The sequence below is a fragment of the Phalangium opilio genome, unplaced genomic scaffold, assembly GCF_054372755.1.
Source record: "Phalangium opilio isolate 3A_F unplaced genomic scaffold, DU_Popi_V2 ptg000056l_1, whole genome shotgun sequence".
NCBI classification, from domain to species: domain Eukaryota; kingdom Metazoa; phylum Arthropoda; class Arachnida; order Opiliones; family Phalangiidae; genus Phalangium; species Phalangium opilio.
The window spans coordinates 418,394-438,698 of record NW_028324175.1 but is presented as its reverse complement, the minus strand read 5'-3'; the positions used below and the strand labels follow the sequence as shown (position 1 = coordinate 438,698).

Sequence of the window (20,305 nt, the reverse complement as noted above, 5' to 3'; positions counted from 1 at the left end):
GCCTACAGGCTCAACATTAGTGGCTGTTGGGTTCCAAGACTTTGGGATTACAGCCATACGAAGCTCTTTCGGGAGTACGCCGCACTTGAGCCGTCGCTTACGATGTGCTCTGACAAAACCGTTACCAGTTTTGATTTCACTAAGCCATTCAGCATCCACTTCCCCAGTCGCGCAGAGTGGACTAACCTGCTGCCTCTTGGCACTGGGGGTGAAACCATTTGGTTCACCGATGGCTCCAAGACTGATTCCGGCGCTGGCGCCGTTTATTACTGTCAAACCACAAGGGTCGGCTTTTCTGCTTGCCTGGGCACCTTCGCTAGTGTGTTCCAGGCTGAAATTGCCGCGATCTGTTATTGCGCAGATTACTGTATTAACAAAGGGTATACCGGACGGACTGTGAGAATTTATTCTGACAGTCAGGCTGCCCTGAACGCTCTGAACCAGTGTCAGATTACTTCTCAACTGGTGCGTAGCTGCCTCGACCTGCTAGCGCGACTGGCATCCTGCAACAGGGTTCTGCTGTACTGGGTGCCAGGGCATAGCGGATATTATGGCAATGAGCAAGCCGATAGATTTGCGAAAAGGGGTGCGGAGGCCAAGCTCTTGGGGCCGGAGCCGGCCGTCCCCATCCCCTACAGGCACGTCAAACGGTGTCTGCATGACAGGTTGACTGTCATACAAAATCAGCTCTGGCACAGCATGGAGGGCCAGAGACAGACAAAGTTGTTTGTCGATGGTCCCTGCAGGTCTCGTGCTAGGGACCTAATTTCGCTCGGCAGATGGGATATTAGGCTGGCCACCGGTCTTTTGACCGGGCATTGCCGGCTTAATAGGCACCTCCATCTGATGGGTTTTGCCGACGACCCTCTCTGTAGGTCGTGTCAGGAGAAGGAAGAAACATCCGCCCACGTACTTTGCGAGTGCGACTACTTCGCCTCGCTTAGATTAGAATATTTTGATTCACACACCCTGGAACCCTCGAGGGTCTCCTCTCTCACGGTGGAGCGAATTCTTCGCTACGCTGCAGCTACAGGCCTATTCAAGGCCTGATTACGAGGATGCACAATATGCCTTTGGCATCGGTGCTAGGGCGCGTACCCTCCTCATCAACAATAATAATAATAATATATTCTTTGTCAATCCCACATTGACACCAGTCCGCACTTACACTGGCTTCTAACACCACCATCCAGCTCTCGAAGTTGGAGACGCAAGCTGGATGGCGCGCTTAATTTCCCCCCTTGCTTTGCTGCTCTGCCTTACCTTTCGCTTGCGCGACCGCCAGCTTGGGTCCTCAACAGTGCGTTGTATCACACCTCCTCGGTGGTGAGAGCTGGGCAACCACTGCGTTTTGTGGGCTGAGCTGATACGCGCCCTTCCCAAGCCAAGGTGTGCAGGTATCGTGCTGAGGGCTGTGTGGTACCGGGGAAGTTAATCTACGGTATCTCGAACGATCCCCTCGGGGCACCAGGCGAAACCCCGTTGTAACTAGCCTTCCACCCGGGTTGAGGACTACCGGGTGGCGACTTTTTATTTGCCTCATTACTCGTGGGATCTCTATGGATTCTTTAAAAACAAAAACTAAAACCAAACCTGGGCATGGAGCCGGTTCTACCGGTACCCAGCCTTCTCTCAGGGAAGGAGGCAACTCCCAACCTGCTTCTGGGCGAGATGCTGCCTCTGGCAGCACCCACCCGCAATCGGCGGAAGGCCAAAAGTCGCCTCCTGCTCCTCAATCGGGTTCCACCAGGTTGAGTGAAGCAAATAGGAGGCGCAGGGCCAACCGCCGAAGAAAACAACCCCAAAAAGGTGGCCAGAACTCTGCACTGGGTGCAGGAGATACGGGCCGAGATGTGACTCCTGTACCTTCGGGTGCTGGGAGAAACGTCCCGGGTACGGACTCTACGCCTGGTGCAAGAGAAGCTACCACCCTTTCTGGCAAGAGAGCTAGGACAGAGGACCCTGATCCCTCGCCTAGCTTACAAGCTGCGGCGTCAAAGAAGACCAAGTCTTACTGCGACGTCGCCAGTATTGTCAAGATGGCCATCGTTAAAGATGGCTATCCGACTAATGCGGTCACGGAGGAGGACGTCGTTCCTATCCAGGCCGCTATACTTGACGCATTGGACGCTGAGCTTTCTTCGGGAAGCTCGCTGCCACGTCCTCTCAATTTCCACATCATGGCTGGGGCCATGATCTATTCATGTGGGGATTCTGCGACCAGTGAATGGCTCGTGAAGGTGCTACACCATAATGAGCGTGCCATAGGGGGAACACGGCTTTCAGTGATGAAGGCCAGTGAACTCCCGAAGCCGTTCAAGGTGTCCTTCCGGACCAAGGACCGTCGCACCACTGATCCGGCGGCTCTTCTCCGGCGATTGAAGGCCTACAACGGAAGGTTTCTGACCGACTGTTGGCGGTGCCTGAAGTCGTTCGATGAGAAGAGCACCAGACGCTGGATCTTCCTAATTGATGGCTCCTCCATGGAGGCCATCAAGGAAGCCGGCTTCGAGGGTCTTACTGGTGTAGATGTCGGGACATTTAAAGTCCTGAATGCGCCAAAGGACCCTCTCCAGAATGCCTCTGAGGCTTCTGAAGAAGAGGGCAATACTGCAGCCAGCGTGAGTGGGGAGCTGGCAGCAAATATTGCTAGTATTAATTTAGAGCCATCCCTTCCAGATAGCTCAGACATTGACCTCGGGACAGAGTCCGACTTATTGAAGGACTCTGATACCGAGAGGACCTGCGCTCCTGTTACTGGGATGGAGCTGGGGGCCGAGGGTGCTGCTGGTGGTGGCGAAGGAGATACCGGTCCTGGATCGGGACTCCACGCTACCGCCAAGCGGTAGCCGGGGCCGCCTCTCTTCCTAAGTCATGAGCATCAAGGTGATCCAGATCAACCTGCATCACTGCAAAGCAGCCTCGGCAGTTCTCTGCCGGAGGTTTGCCTTAGAGGGCCTGGATGTGGCCCTCATTCAGGAACCTTGGATTCATAATGGCAAAATCCTTGGTTTAAAGAATGCAGGTAATATCTCTTATGACTTTACCTCACCCAACCCCAGGGCGTGTGTTCTGACCAGGAAGGGTCTTGACATCCTTCCGCTTCCGAACTACCTCACTAGGGATACTGCTGTGATTAAGGTAATGCCCTCCTCTTCTGGAGAGGCAACTGGCCTTATCATGGCGTCTGCTTACTTTCCCCATGATGCCACTGGCTCCCCTCCACCACAGGAGGTTGTCACTCTTGTCGACCGCTGTGAGAGGCAGGGGGACAGGCTCATTCTGGGTTGCGATGCCAATGCCCACCATGTCACGTGGGGCAGTAGTGACTGCAACAGACGTGGTGATGAACTGCTAGAATATCTGGTCGGTACGAACCTGCATATTCTCAACAGGCACAATGAGCCAACCTTCGTTACTTCTAACAGAAAGGAGGTCATTGATGTCACCCTGGCCACAGGCAATATCAGTCTGTCGGTTTCTAACTGGCATGTGTCTAATGAACCGTCTCTTTCGGATCATAGGCACATCTGCTTCTCGGTCGCGGTCAAGTCAACTTCGGTTAAGACGGAACTGCGTAATCCCCGTCGGACCGACTGGTCCGGCTACAGGGAGGAACTTTGCATCCTACTCAGAGGTAATGCTCCAAAGCTTTCCTCGGTGCTGGAATTTGATTTGGCTGTTGATCTCATGCAACAAGCCATTATCAATTCCTACCACCACAACTGTCCGGCGAAGCCTGCCAGCCGGCCGAGGCTCGTTCCTTGGTGGAATACGGAACTTGGCAAGCTTCGCAAGCTCACTCGTAAACTCTTTAATAGGGCTAAGAGGACTGGGGACTGGACTATTTATAGACAGACCCTTAACAAGTATAATAAAGCCATCCGGGAGGCCAAAAGGAACTCCTGGAGGGACTTCTGCGGTAGCATCTCTGATGCCCCCGCTACTGCCAAGATCATGAGGATCCTGGCTCACGATAACACTCACCAGCTCAGCACCATCAAGGTGGCAGAAGGTGAGTTTACCAAGTCAGGGACTGACACCCTTAAGCATATGCTTAAGGTACACTTTCCGGACTCCGAGGCTTTTGACCCCACAAGCACCGACGCTCCCCCCGTGCACTTTCGAAGAGCACACAGGGCGGACTGGGGCATCGCCAATAAGATAGTTACATTATTATTATTATTATTATTGTTGATGAGGAGGGTACGCGCCCTAGCACCGATGCCAAAGGCATATTGTGCATCCTCGTAATCAGGCCTTGAATAGGCCTGTAGCTGCAGCGTAGCGAAGAATTCGCTCCACCGTGAGAGAGGAGACCCTCGAGGGTTCCAGGGTGTGTGAATCAAAATATTCTAATCTAAGCGAGGCGAAGTAGTCGCACTCGCAAAGTACGTGGGCGGATGTTTCTTCCATCTCCTGACACGACCTACAGAGAGGGTCGTCGGCAAAACCCATCAGATGGAGGTGCCTATTAAGCCGGCAATGCCCGGTCAAAAGACCGGTGGCCAGCCTAATATCCCATCTGCCGAGCGAAATTAGGTCCCTAGCACGAGACCTGCAGGGACCATCGACAAACAACTTTGTCTGTCTCTGGCCCTCCATGCTGTGCCAGAGCTGATTTTGTATGACAGTCAACCTGTCATGCAGACACCGTTTGACGTGCCTGTAAGGGATGGGGACGGCCGGCTCCGGCCCCAAGAGCTTGGCCTCCGCACCCCTTTTCGCAAATCTATCGGCTTGCTCATTGCCATAATAACCGCTATGCCCTGGCACCCAGTACAGCAGAACCCTGTTGCAGGATGCCAGTCGCGCTAGCAGGTCGAGGCAGCTACGCACCAGTTGAGAAGAAATCTGACACTGGTTCAGAGCGTTCAGGGCAGCCTGACTGTCAGAATAAATTCTCACAGTCCGTCCGGTATACCCTTTGTTAATACAGTAATCTGCGCAATAACAGATCGCGGCAATTTCAGCCTGGAACACACTAGCGAAGGTGCCCAGGCAAGCAGAAAAGCCGACCCTTGTGGTTTGACAGTAATAGCCGGCGCCAGCGCCGGAATCAGTCTTGGAGCCATCGGTGAACCAAATGGTTTCACCCCCAGTGCCAAGAGGCAGCAGGTTAGTCCACTCTGCCCGACTGGGGAAGTGGATACTGAATGGCTTAGTGAAATCAAAACTGGTAACGGTTTTGTCAGAGCACATCGTAAGCGACGGCTCAAGTGCGGCGTACTCCCGAAAGAGCTTCGTATGGCTGTAATCCCAAAGTCTTGGAACCCAACAGCCACTAATGTTGAGCCTGTAGGCTCCCATGACAGCCTCCTCCTCAATGAAGAGATGAAGAGGAAGCATGTCAAGGAGCACCTCCAGGGAAGCAGTTGGGGTCGATCTCATGGCCCCCGTAACACCAATGCAGGCAAGCCTTTGAAGCTTGCGCAGGGCAGCCTGCACCGTCTTAAGCCGGACCCTTGTCCACCAGACAAGTGCCCCGTAAGATAGTATGGGTCTGATGATCCCAGTATAGAGCCAGTGTACAGCCTTGGGGTTGAGGCCCCAAGTCTGGCCGACAGAGCTCCTGGTCCTCCAGAAGAGCATCTTGGCCTTCTTAATACACCGATCAAGATGCGGCTTCCATGTGAGTCTACAATCAAAAGTCACCCCCAGGTATTTCACCTCGGAGGACTTTGTCAGGACCTGGCCAAAGAAAGAGATATCATTGAACAGATCCTTAGTATTCTTCCTCGTAAAAGGAACAAGGACAGTTTTATCAGGATTAACGGTGAGGTTAACCGCCTGACACCATTGCTCCACGCTAGAGAGAGCAGATCTCATAAGCGCGGTAACAGTATCCGGGAACTTCCCCGTAAAGACTATCGCTACATCGTCCGCATACCCGAAGCAGCAACAGCCCCCAGCACCCCCGAGCCTCCCCAGGAGCTCGTCCACCACCAGGCACCACAACAGGGGGGAGAGCACTCCACCCTGAGGGCAGCCCCTGCTGGTAGTCACCCCTAGAGAGTCCCCAAGGAGGGACGCCGACACCTCGCGGTCGGTAAGCATGGACTTGATCCAGCGGCCAAGAGTGGCGCTGATGCCAAATCTCTCAACAGCTTCAGTAATAACCGAGCTAGAGACTTTGTCAAAGGCCCCCTCGATATCGAGGAAGACAGCCAGTGAAATTTCCTGAAACTCGAATGCCCTATCCAGGCAATTCGTAAGGCCGTGAAGGGCCGTCTCAGTGGATTTGCCTTTTTGGTAGGCAAATTGTGAAGAAGAGAGAGGAGTTATCGAAAGTACCTCGTCTCTGATGTACCTGTCCACCAACTTCTCCAGAATTTTGAGGAAGAAGGAGGTCAGGCATATGGGTCTAAATGCTTTCGCCTCGAGATAGGAAGCCTTCCCGGGCTTGGGAATAAAGATGACCCTAGAGCGTTTCCAGTCACGAGGTATGTGACCGAGAGCAATGCAAAGTCTGTAGATCTTGCATAGCGGAGAGGCGATGTGGTCTAAGCCCTCCTGCAAAAGCAGAGGGAAGACCCCATCGGGTCCCGGAGACTTGTAGGGCTCAAAACAGTTGACAGCCCACCGAAGCTTGGGAATCGTGACAACCTGTCTGGCTACAAGCCAGTCTTCCCTCTTAGCCCTGTGCAGGACAGGGTAGAGAGAGTCAGGGTTTGTTGGATTAATAAAAGTAGAATCAGGAAAATGGACCTCCAGCATATGCTTGAGAGTCTCAGCCCCAGATTTAGTGTACACACCCTCCCGTAGCTTAATAGCATTAAGTCGATGTGTGCTGTCGTGCGCTAGAATCTTCATGACCCTAGCCGTGGCAGGGACATTGGAGATTTGCTCACAGAAGGTCCGCCAGGAGTCCTTCTTAGCAGCTCTAATGGCCCTGTTGTAGGCGTTAAGGGACTGCCTGTATCCAGCCCAGTCACCCGTGCGCTTGGCTTTGTTAAAGAGCCTGCGCGTGTATTTACGAAGCCGGCTGAGATCCGCGTTCCACCAAGGGACAAGCCTCGAGCGGTTGACGGTCTTAAGTGGGCAGTTCCGGTGGAACGACTCCATGATGGAGCACTGTAAATCACCAGCAGCCCGATCAAGATCCTTAGGTGAAGTAAGTTTAAGAGTGTGACCCCCTCCGTAGCGTAGGATTAGGTCTTCCCTATAGCCGGCCCAATTAGTCCGTTTTGGGTTGCGTATCTCCGTCCCCGCCGGGACAGAAGTAATCGCGACAGTAAAGCAGATGTGCCTATGATCCGACAGAGACGGTTCATTTGACACATGCCAGTTAGACACGGAAGACACGAGGTTTTCTGTGGCTAGCGTGAGGTCAATGACCTCCCTTCTATTAGAAGTAACAAAAGTAGGTTCATTGTTTTGATTAAGAATATAGAGTTTACAACCAACTAAATATTCTAGTAAATCATCACCCCTCTTGTTGCAGTCAGAGCTGCCCCACGTGATGTGATGAGCATTGGCATCGCAGCCAATGATTAGTTTGTCCCCTCTCTTTTCACATTGATTGACCAAATTGATCACCTCAATTGTCGGGAGAGAGTCCGCGTCGTGGGCAAAGTATGCGGAGGCAGCCGTGATAGTCAACTTGGCATGCCCAGTGGCCAGGACTAGATTCACGGCCGCCGTGTCCTGGGATGTGTACAGCGGTAGAGAGATACAACAAAGATCCCTCCGAACCAAAATACACGCCCTAGGTCTAGCAGCAGTTTGGTCATAGAATAATGACCCCGCCGCGTCAAGACCGAGGATTTTGCCATGGCAAATCCACGGTTCTTGTATGAGGGCCAGATCAAGACCCTCTATAGCAAACCTCCTGCAGAGTACCGCAGAGGCCGCCTTACTATGGTGCAAGTTGATTTGAATTGCACGTAGCGTCCCCATGGTCCCTAAGAGAGGGGTTCAGAAGGGACCTAGCTACACCTCATCGGTCCCGAGAGGGCTAATGGCACCTCCCCCCCCGACAGGCGAGCTCCCAGTCCCAAGATCCTCCCCCTCACCAGGACCACTAGAACGCTCATCGGCTGAACCCCGAAGGGTCCCATCCGATTCTTCCAGTAGGGTGGACTCATCCATGGAAGAACAGACTTCCGAATGAGCCACCCCCCCCTCCCCCTCTGTGCCTAGAGCGACACCAGAGAGCTCCTCCGCGAGATCCCCCATCTCGCTAGTCCCACCCCCCGCCGCAGACTCGGCTACAGTGGTTTTAGTGGTTTCCGTGTTCTGAAGGAGTTTGAAGGAACCCTTGTCCACTCCAGTATAGCCCACGAAACCAGCATTCTTAATGGCTTCCAATGAGGAGCCATCAATTAGCAGTACCCAGTACCGTACGGCCCTGTCCACGTACGTCCGGATACATTTCCAGCGTTCAGTGGCAAAACCTGCATTAAGGACCTTTAGGCGCCGAAACAGCACCGCCGGCTCCTTGGTGATCTGGTCCTTGGTGCGGAACATTACCTTAAACGGCTTGGGGAGTTCGCTAGCTCTCATTACTGAGAGCACCGCATCCCCCACCACCGAGTAGGCTAAGTTGTCCTTCAACCATTGCCCAGTGAACGAATCCTCACAGGAGTATACTAGGGCCCCGGTCGTCAGGCTAAAGTTCGCAAGGCGCGGTAGAGGGCTCCCCGAAGGTATCCCATCCAGCGCCCTTAGAATCGCCTTCTGAATTGGGCCCACGTCTTCCTCCGTGATGACCGCCGTCGGATAGCCTTTTTTGACAATGGCCATCTTTTCTGAGCTGGCGGCGTCACTATAGGACTTAGCCTTTTTCGACGCCGCCTGCGAGGTACTTGGTGAGGGAGTCGAATCCTCCGCTCTGGGCCTCTTCATTGGGTTGTCACGAGCCATCGCACCCCCAGCGGCGGTGGAGGCCGTTTCAGACCCCGATTTGACCTTTTGCCGAGCAATCCGTCGTTTGAGACGACGACGCAAGGTACTTTTCGAGGGCTTGCCAGACACACGCAACGATAAATCGTCACGAGTTTCGCTGGATACAAGCCCTTGTGAAGTGGTATCAGTGTGGGTTCTGCCTTGAGCAGACCCCAAGATAGTTACATACTCTAGACTTAAGTGGGCTGTAAATTCGTTTCAGCCCTATAAGTCCCCTGGCCCAGATGGCGTCTTTCCCGCCCTCCTTCAGGAAGGCATAGACGCCATTGGCCCCTATCTGTGCAGGATATTTAGAGCCTGCATTGCTCTGGCGCATATTCCAGATATCTGGAAGCGCTCGAAGGTTATCTTTATTCCCAAACCTGGGAAGACGAGCTATCTTGAGGCTAAGGCATTTAGACCTATCTGTCTTACCTCTTTCTTCCTAAAGACTTTAGAGAAATTGGTGGACAGGTATTTGCGGGATGGTGTTCTTTCCCACACACCCCTGTCCACTTTTCAGTTTGCCTATCAGAAAGGCAAATCTACAGAGACGGCGCTCCATGGCATCTTGAACTGCCTTGACAGGGCCATCGAGTTCAAGGAGATGTCTTTGGCCATCTTCCTTGATATTGAGGGGGCCTTTGATAGGGTCTCTAGTGAAGTTATCCTTCGCGCTGCGGAGCGGTTTGGTATTGACGACACTTTGTGTCGTTGGATAAAATCCATGCTCACGTACCGTAGGGTGACGGCGTCTCTTCTCGGGGAATCCTTGGAGATCTCCACCGACCGTGGCTGTCCTCAGGGAGGGGTTCTTTCCCCTCTTCTTTGGTGCCTGGTGGTGGATGAGCTGCTGGGCCGACTCGGGGAGGGGGGTGTCACTGCTTTGGCTATGCGGATGACATCGCAGTGATTGTTACAGGGAGGTTCCCTGCAACTATCGCTGCACTGATGAAATCTGTCTTACATGATGTTGAGGAATGGTGTAGGGAAGTTAACCTCACCGTCAATCCCAATAAGACTGTCCTTATACCGTTTACCCGGAAAAGGACTAATGACCTCTTCAATGATATTTCCTTCTTTGGACAGGTTTTAAAGAAGTCCTCCGAGGTCAAGTACCTTGGCGTGACCCTTGATGCCAAGCTTACTTGGAAATCCCATCTTGATCTGAGTATCAAGAAAGCCAAAATTCTATTTTGGCGTTTAAGGAGTTCAGTCAGCAAGTCCTGGGGTTTAAGCCCTAGCGCTGTAAACTGGATTTATACTAGGATCATCAGGCCAGTGGTCTCCTATGGAGCCCTTGTCTGGTGGCCCAGGGTTCGCCTTAAGACAGCCCAAGATGAACTACGCAAGCTTCAAAGGCTGGCGTGCATCGGTATCACGGGGTCCATGAGGACAGCCCCCACAGCCTCTCTGGAAATCCTTCTCAATATGCTTCCCCTTCACCTCTTTATTGAGGAAGAAGCTATTATGGGAGCCTGTAGGCTCAACAACCTCGGCTGGTGGAAGCCCAAGCACTGGGACTTCAGCCACACCAAGCTTTTCAGTGAGTACAGCAGTACTGAGCCATCACTTGCGATGGTCTCAGATAAGTCTGTTATATCACACCACTTCGACAAGCCCTTCAGCGTACACTTTCCCAGTCGCGCTGTTTGGGAGACCACCCCAGTCCTTGGAACTGGGGGGGAGTCCGTCTGGTTCACGGACGGCTCTAAAACGGACTCTGGAGTTGGTGCCGGGGTCTACTGCTTGACCAAGAAGTTTGGTTTTTACGAGAGCCTTGGCAACTTTGCCAGCGTTTTTCAGGCGGAAATCATGGCCATTTGCTTATGTGCGGATTTCTGCAACAAGAAAAACTACCGCGGACGGACGATTCAGATTTATTCGGATAGTCAGGCCGCCCTCAAGGCGCTAAATCAGTGCCTTGTCGATTCTAGACTGGTGCTCAGCTGCCTGGATCTGCTGAGTTCTTTGGCTGCCCGCAACAAGGTTCAATTGCTGTGGGTGCCAGGGCACTGCGGATACCTGGGCAATGAGAGGGCTGATATGTATGCCAAAAGGGGGGCTGAGGCGAAGTTCTTCGGACCTGAGCCTGCGGTTCCCATCCCCCATGGCATCATTCGCCATAGAATTCACTGCCGGATGTCTGCACTTCAACTGCAACTCTGGCTTGACATGGATGGGCAGAGACAAGCCAAGGAGTTTGTCCCGGGTCCTTCTATTACTAGGGCAAAGGAACTGCTTGCCCTTACCAAAAGCAAAATTAGGCTGGTCACCAGTCTCCTCACTGGACACTGCCGGCTGAATAGACACCTGCACCTACTGGGCATCGTTGATGACCCACTCTGTAGGTTCTGCCGGGAGGAAGAGGAAACCTCCTCCCATATCCTATGTTGCTGCGACTATCTCGCGGCCATGAGGTTTGAGCATTTCGATATGCATACTATGGAACCTCACCAGTTCTCTACTGTCTCGGTCAATCGGATTCTCCGATTCATCGAGGCGACAGGACTCTTCGCAGTCTAACCAGTTCGGGGCGCACAATATACCCTTGGTATCGGTGCTCGACGCGGCGACGCGTCACCCCCTTCAACAATAACAATAACAACACCACCATCCACTGGTCTTCCGTCTATTCCATATAGACACCAATCTGTATCATTGGCTTCTAACACCACCATCCACTGGTCTTCCGTCTATTCCACATAGACACCAATCTGTATCATTGGCTTCTACTCCATTATCATCGTTTGGTTTTAGGATATACGCGGCGATCAGCTAGGGTTACGAGAAACGTCTAGCCTCCCAAAGGCGGGATCGGCCACCAAAGGTTTTCGCAATTGCGCCTTTTTCCTTACTATTATAATGGAAACGAATCGAATATATACCCCAAAATTTGAAGAAAGCGGGCAAGAGGGGTACCCTTCACTTTAAACGTCAATATTAGAAAAGTTTGAGAAGATAATAGGTATAACTTTATTTTAAACGATTTAACAATTATTAATGTTAATAATTGAAGATTAAAATAATTAAAAATAATTATATTTATTTAAATATTAAAGATATCAAAATTAATACGGAAAGATTTAAAAAGCAGTCTATGTTTTTGTCTGTGTGTGTGTCCGTCCATTGTTGCACTAGTGCGTCGCGTTAGCAGTTAGCCTTGTGTTGATGTGTTAAGAAATCATACAGAACTTTAATATTCCCTTTTTCCATAATATAAAGTGAATATGTGGAAGTATTTTTCGTAATTATGATGCATTCAGTACTTTTGTAGCTTTAAAGCTCTGTTTCATTTTGATATTCCAAAGATTTATTGTAATATTGTTATTTGAAATGGCTGTTTATATATAGCGTAAGCTATACTACATCTGTATATAGAATAATCCTTGGTTTAGTAATTTCATGAAGAAAACTAAGACCTAGACTCAGGCGCGTATAACAAGTATTATCCGCAATAGGCTTAGTGAAACAAAGAGTAAATAATTGAGGCCTGAGGTGAAGTAAACTTTTGGCTTTGATTTTCGTGTCTGAAATGAACAGACATCAACGGTTCAGAGTGAGCCGAAAGATAAATACACTCTTAAATAATAATAATAATAAGGTTAGTAAAAAGGCTAATGGTAAACGGCTAGTAACTACAGACTTATTATTCTCTTTATGGTGCGCATTGACTATTAGTGCGTCTAGCTACAATTTAGCTTTGGTGTTATTTAACTTTAACATTCATGTTGGCAAACTAAGAATATTGTTGAGGTGAGACGAGACGAGACGATAGTGTTTACACTGCAAACCAGTTGTGAATGTAGCTTTCAGAATATAGGGTAAACAGCTGAAGCGTAGACTTCATTTCCGTTCTTTTCCCCATTGACTGATTTCCATGTGTCCAAGATTTATCCTTATTGGATGTAAAATGTCGTCTGCTTTACTGTACATTGGCTATGTTTGGAATACTGCTTCAATATTTCGTAAATTTTTACTTCAAAGAAGTGAAATAATTCCATATCTAGGTAAATAAGTTTGTAGTAGTAGACCTCTTGACTCGGAGAGGTAATATTTTGGTTTTCCCAACTTGTTATATTTATGTATATGTGCTATGAATACATTTGAAGCGTATAAATTCTCAAAAGGTAATAATCCGAAACTACGACCGATGCCACAGATATCTGTTTCAAATGTCTACAATCTCGTTTTTATCTCAGATATGATGTAATCCGAATGTGTATCTGAAAAAGGCATCTGATCTGAACAGAAAATAGCCCTCAACTGTTTAACTGATAGCTGAAGTCAAGCAAACCTATTTGATCTGTTCGGATCACAAATCAGATAACTGTGTTCGGTTTAAAACACTAGATGCCGCCAGACCTTTCTCCTCCTTCCTCTCCTGATAGGAGCTCGAGAGAGAAGCCTCTCCCTCTACCCTCTCCTCTATCTCACCCTGACGATTCCAGTTCTTCCTCTGAGTCTGAGGAAGACGATACGGAATTGTCCAACCCTGTTCCCATAAATCCTATGAGATTTGTCGATCCTTTCCGTAAAGGATGGAAACGAGAGATAGTGCTGAGGTAGAATCCAAAGCCTGGAGATCCTAACATGGACATTTATTATCACCCTCCAGCCACATATCCACATAAAACTCTTCGGTCTCGCGCAGACGTAATGCAATATTTGCGCGTGCATGCAATCACCGATGTGAGTTCGTGTGATTTTAACTTTTCGCGTCAGGCTATTTCGCGAGAACCATGGGAGACTGTTCGGAAAGAAATTTAATAACTTTTGACGCCTTCCAGGGACCGATGGGCACTTTCGTTTTGGTCATCGAGACTAACGAGGCCCCTTACTATTCAAGTCAAGTTTCCGCGACCGTCATGTTGTCGGCGCCTTCCTCGATTATCTCTCGCGGGGCCTTGCGGCTGCTGCGCCGCCGCCAAGGAACTAGACTGCAAGAATGGCAGCTTCAAGTTTTCCGGCGACGTTGGCCGTCTGCCCCAATGAACCTCCTATTGGCCCAGTCTCCGGTGCTGCGGATGTCCCGCGTGGGAGAAGACACTTCCGCCGCTATTGCACCACTAGTAATCCAGGAGGAACGACCTATCCTCATCCTGGATCTGGCGGGGTTACGTCTCCTGAGAGCCATGATCTTTCCGTGCTTGCGATGCGAGGGCCTATTATCTGCCCCGTGCGTCGCACGAGCTTTAGACGCCCCTCCCCGAGGATATGTATCCGAGGTAGCAAGCACCGCCGAAGCCGAAGCTCAAACCGATCCCCGACGACAATCAACACAAGAGGTGCAGGCAGATGTCGCAGAACATTTGGAGGCGGTAGCACGAGCCGAAGCGGCGCTACATTGGACGCCTCCTACCTGGTCTTTTGTCGCCCGTCGGATTTCGGCCGAGCTTCACCCGTGCCTGATATCGCGGCTCCGACCCCTGGGTCCACTGGCCCTTCGGGACGGGGGCGGGCCCAAGGCACCGTACCAAACGCACCGTCTCTTCCCGCAAGAGGACGTGGTAGAGGGTTGGGACTGCTTTTGCTACGAGTCACTCCGCCAGCGGAACCACCGGCCGCCAGGATACGGGCTACCGTATCTCAAGATTGTGGCCACGGAGGTTCCGCCACCGCAATTCCCCTCCCAACGGAACCCTCCGCACCGGCCCCTATGATACCAGATGAACGATATACCCTGTGCCGCCGCTGTCAACTAGGGAGACATCACGAGAACCATTGCTTTAAGCCAAGGCCCAAGCGGAGAGAGGCTTATAAGGCCCGCCGCCGCACGCGGGCAAAGAAAGAAGCCGCGACGGCAACCAAGAGAAGGTCTACCGAACCACGTGACTCTCCGGAGTCCGACTCAAAGTAAGCAGCCGCCTCTTTGGGGGGAGGATGTAACGGACCACGCCACGCACCTCCTTTCCCGGGAAAAAGAAAACCCGCGTCGTCTCATTACGATTTTTATATATAGAGAGAGGCGCCTTAAGCGCCCTATTATGATATTTCAGTTTTCCCGAAGTGGCGCCTCGAGCGCCACTGCCGCTTATTATTTTTTTTCATACGAGATTAAACGGCGCGGCCTGTCAGAAAAAAATTAGTCTAGTCAGTGTACGCGTCCAGACCAGTTTTTGTTTGCTAAATAAAAATAAATATATTTGTGCTCTACTCCGTGTCAATTCGTTTTCTTCGCCATGTATTATCTGGTAAATATTGTTAGTTATGGACAATAAGTCCTTTAAACAGGCAACCTGGGAACTTCTTAGTTTTAATTTAAAATTCTTTGTGAGCCGTGAAATTAGGCTCCCTTTCGTACATTTTAATTTTACGGTTACATTATAATCATGTCTTTAAACTGAAAAAATTTAATATCTGTTTCTTCGGTCATTCCATTTTGTTCTCTTATCATTTACTTTTTCTAGTCTTTGTCCACTAAGCCATTTTTTTATTAATAGCTAGTGTCTTCGATGGTTTCATTCCCATTATTTCCGGGAAGAAAGCAATTATCACAACAGTCGAATATCAGATAGTTATCTTGGAAATAGCAATGGGCTACTGACGCAGTAGGATGAGTCTACATGCGAACAAAGGAAGATTTTATTTTTCGCAAAAAGAAGTTGGCTCCAACAACATACACACCATGTTCAACACCTATTGGGAGAGAAGCAGTCCCCAAGTGCACGAGTCCGTTCAACTGAGGTCGGTAACGAATTTTATGGTAAAATTATTAGAGGATTTTGACGAATGTTCTATTGCAGCATGGCGCCCTATTCGAAACGCAAGTTTTCAAATATCTGGATTTTGAGCTCGATTACTCGATTGAAAAGCTCAAGTGGAAGACACTCATGAAAACCGCGGTTGATTTGGACCTGAGTAGCGTCGGCGTTCCTTTCTACTTTCTCCTCACGCTCTTGTCAGGAACAGTAGCCGTTGTCACAACAGAAATAATCTTCTACTAATTAACGTGAAAGACGCCAATCAAATACGTCACGAAACGAAATGGAATTTCTGGATAATACATCTAAACCTCCTATGTTCTTCAAAATGACTGCACTTTACGTCACTTCAAATCTTCTCATTTAACTTATAGTAGTAATTAGTTAAGCACTTGTGATTTTAATATGTTTTCACTCGAGTGTTAATGCAAGTAGTTTCTAATCGAGACTAAATAATCTCGCATTAATAAAAAAATATCAAGTTACGATTTTCAAGTCGAAATGTTATCATGGATAGTAACACCCAAAAGACTGCTGTTAATTAAAAGCGAAAACTTGCTTTCGAAAAACGAAGACAAGATTTAACACGAGTGAAGTTTACTTGAACAGACATTGAATTTTCTTCTTTTAATATAAAGATTTAATATTACCAAATCATTGTATAAAACTTGACTTCAATTAAACTTAATCAAACACATTTAATCCAACCACATTTCTAATCGTCCATAAAACAATTGATCGCTAAATTCATGGGAATTTAGTGTCAATATTCCCGAGTTATAGAACCTAAGCTAACTTAACCTTAACTTCAAAATAGTTGGATGTAGATCTCTAATTAACTTTGTTTTATGTGTAATAAACTTAAACGATATTGATATATTACCTGTGGCATAATTTTGTCAGTTGCTTCAAAATGGTCGCTTACACCATTACATTACTAAAGCCAAAACCTATTATTTTGCCACAAACTCTATTGCGAGAATAATTAACTCGAGTTTATATAACCTTGTGGAAAACCCGACCAGACGTAATGTTCTTAAAAATACATGTAACGAGAGTCTGTATATAGCAGAATTCGGGCTTAGATAGGGTAAAAATTCCCGCACAAAACCCATTCCCTTACATACTTTGAACTTTCAAATTTCAACTCTTCTAGTCTGGATTTTATTTTTAGTTAAAAATATTGATTAGAAAAATGCATAATTCATCATTTTCATTTCAGTTACCCTGGCAACAGAAACATTAGCGAGAGTGTTTGGTTAACAAATTTAGCTATTAACATGATATTTTAGACTCATTAGGCAAACTTTGTTCGGAACGAGACTTGACATACTTAGAAGTAAAAATGGTACTCGAAGGAGCGTGGAAAATTGTCTTAAAATTTAAAAAAAAAATGATTATGGCTTGAAAATTTGAGAGAATTGAAGTTTTAAAAGATTGTCGTACTTATCATCTTCGAACTTCGGATTTTACAAGCTATGCATTAAGTGGAGCCCAAAATGGGGCTGAACGAAATGGAATTTCTTGAAAATAATCGATATTTTAAATACAGGTTGTTGAATTTTCATATCGTAAATGTTATTTATATTATCATTGATTATCAAAAATGCCTAATTTATTATAGGTTCGCCAATGAGACTGAAATTGAATACGCGACACTTGCAGTGAGTTTATTCGCATTGTTGAAGCGAGATTGACCAGAGTTTGGGAATTAAGACCGCTTTTCTTGAACATTTGCACTTTCATTGCTTGTCAGGAATGGCGTTTCAGAGAAAGCAAAAGGGCCCAGAATGAAATGATGAGGGATTATTTGAAACGATCTCTAAACATGAAGTAAATTTCATATTTCAAACTCTATTAGACGACTATTAATCGGGGTAAGCGAGAAAGAATCGCCTTAACGCGATGAAATAATCCTGGCTCGCTCGCTCGCTTGTTTGACAAAATTTGTCAGTGAAAAGTGGAAAACTCGATTGCAATCGAACCGACGGGTGAACCCGTTAAGCTGAGATTTTAGACAAAAATATAAGAAAAATTCATTAATTGTTATCTTATTATCTCTAAGAAACTAATATCATTCAGTTTATGAATGCTCGGAAGATTATATTAAGTTCATATTTTTATTCATTTTATCGGTTTATTTACAGAGTTAAGTGGACTTTTCTTCCAACTATTCATTTAAATTCATTATATACCAAACCAAGGGGTAAATGGTTCACTGTAAGTGATAAAAACGCTTTATTTCATTACTTAATTAAGAAGTATAAATACTTAATCTTTACGATGGTTTTAGAAATTTCAAATCTTCACGTTTGACACGCCACGCTTAATTTTCGATAAACGTTTGGAATATTTCACTCCGTCTTCTCCCTATGAAGCGACCAACACGATAATCCTTTCGGCACCCCCGAAGAGAGTCACGTCCACTTCCTATTCCTTCTTAAATATGGACACTCCAGTAAATTTCCCTCAATAAACATTCCATTCACCACACAATTAATTAATTTCCATTCTCGGTTCAATTAGGTGGTGATTCTAATTGCATCCACTTTGGTCATTCTGTCACTTTTGCTCGTCGTTCACTCCGTCGTAACCAACAAATACAAGTCGGTGCCTACCAAGAAAGTTGTCAAAAAAATGGCCCGAGAAACCCTGGAAAATGTTTGGGAGAACGCGTCGCTCTTCTGCCTCGAACGTAAGCGATTAAGCGCACCCCCAAACAGTTTAAAACAATTCACCCGCGCGTGAGCCGGTTTTAATAACCAAGATTATGTCCCCATAACGAAAGATGGCTGGCGCTTTAATCACTCATGGTAAAGCGAACTGGATAATTTTGTTCCCTACAGCTATTCCCTCTGTTTTGCCCCACATTACTTGTCGTCTGCTGGTGGCGTCGTGGCTGATCGGAGTGACTTTCATTCTGTTCTACTTGGGTTGTTATTTGCGGACAGATTTCACGACGGAGAGCTACAATTACATCGACACTCTCTCGGACTTGATCAAATCGCGAATTCCACCATTAATGTTGCCGGAAACATACGAGCACCTGCGAGCTTTGGTGAATATCCTTCTCTATGTTAAGTCTCTCTATTGTTCTGACGTCATGGTTGCGTATTTACAGGCAGCCCACGACACGGCTGTTAAGAAATGGCTAAGGGCATTCGATAAGATGAAAGTATATGAAGAAATTGACGATACTTTGGAAGAAGATTTCGAACCCGTCAGTTCCGGGGAAAAAACGATCATAACTACGGTCGAAATGCTGTTTTCCATGGTACCATATTTAAGGATGAGCAAGGGCATAAACAATTTCGAAAAGAACGTCAAAAATTTCGTAGAGGTCATCAAGAACAAAGGAGGACTTTACTTTTCGCAAGAAGACGTTGCCTTCGACTACGTACACACCATGTTCAACACCTCTTGGCTGAGAAGCAGTCCCCAAGTGCACGAGTCCCTCCAACTGAGGTTGGTAATGAATTTTATGGTAAAATTATGAAGTGGTTTTGAGAATGTTCAATTGCAGCATGGCGCCCATTTTCGAAACCAAAGTTTTCAAATTCCTGGACTTGGAGATCGTTTACAGGATTGAACAGCTCAAGTGGGAGAAACCGTTGAAAAGCGTGACTGCTTTGGACCTGAGTAGCGTTTGCGTTCCTTTCTACTTTCTTCTCATGTTGTTGTCGGGAACAGTAGCCGTTGTCGTAACCGAAATCATCTTCTATTATTTAACATGAACTCGTGAAATTAAATACGTCACCACACCAAATATAATTTTTCTCTATAATAGACAAACTTTGAATTGACTTCGAATTGTATAGTTCACCAACGAAATCACTGCGTGTTGAGATCTACTCTTGAACTTCTTCGGGGTAATTATGCACTAATGCGATTAAATAATTACTCACTCATAGAGATGTGAAATTACCGTAATTTTAAAAAAAGGTAATTTAGCGGGTAAATTACCGATTGAAATTTTTGGGAAAAGAAAAATTACCGTTCAGTAGGCAATTTTTGGTAATTTATAATTTCGTGTGCTTACAATGCATTACTTAAAACAAATTTTAATAGTGAGCACTATCTGACTGATTTACACGTATTTGCGGCTTTTGCTACCAAGACGGCAGCCGTGGCCTTTCTAATCTAATTTCTAGTTAAAGATTTATTAAACGACTAATTTCTAGCGCAACTTTGTAAGTACTGATTAGCGAATAGCGCCTGGTGAGTCATTTTGGAAGTAAACACACAAATGATTGATCATTTAAGTGTAAAATGAACATTTAATGCGTAATAAAAATGTTTGGTAATTTACCACGGTAATATACCGCCGTAATTTACCGGTATATTACCATTGTAAAATTACGGTATGATATAAAACGGTAATTTACGCGGTATTTGGTAAATTACCGGTAATTTACGGACTCACATCTCTACTCACTCTCGTGAGAATTTAAATGAAATTTAATTAAATATATGGATGTACGCTTTACTTTTCATCAATAAACATTGCGATAGAATAGTTTGTCGTCATCTTTATGACAGCTTTAAGGGGGAAGAGTACTTAAAATGATCTGTTTTAGTTCGAATCAAGCATCTATAATTATTATTTTACATAGATGAAATTTTTTTCGTATATATTCCGAACCTTTCTCTAGCGATTAAAATATTTTTCATTGGTATTAAACCAACATTTAAGTAAGAATCATTATTCCGGCGGA

General features: G+C 47.1%; 2 protein-coding genes across 2 annotated transcripts; both read left to right on the top strand.

Annotated features, from left to right (window-relative positions):
- The first annotated feature begins 1,181 nt into the window (after positions 1-1,181).
- On the top strand, positions 1,182-2,799 carry LOC149667639 (uncharacterized). Its single transcript, XM_089840942.1, has 2 exons — positions 1,182-2,621; positions 2,680-2,799. The coding sequence occupies exons 1-2, from the start codon at positions 1,560-1,562 to the stop codon at positions 2,719-2,721; spliced, it is 1,104 nt and encodes a 367-aa protein (XP_089697068.1). The 5' UTR covers positions 1,182-1,559; the 3' UTR covers positions 2,722-2,799.
- A 14,902-nt stretch (positions 2,800-17,701) lies between these two features.
- On the top strand, positions 17,702-19,573 carry LOC149667638 (uncharacterized). Its single transcript, XM_089841279.1, has 4 exons — positions 17,702-18,285; positions 18,437-18,648; positions 18,712-19,055; positions 19,114-19,573. The coding sequence occupies exons 1-4, from the start codon at positions 18,228-18,230 to the stop codon at positions 19,322-19,324; spliced, it is 825 nt and encodes a 274-aa protein (XP_089697405.1). The 5' UTR covers positions 17,702-18,227; the 3' UTR covers positions 19,325-19,573.
- Positions 19,574-20,305: the final 732 nt, after the last annotated feature.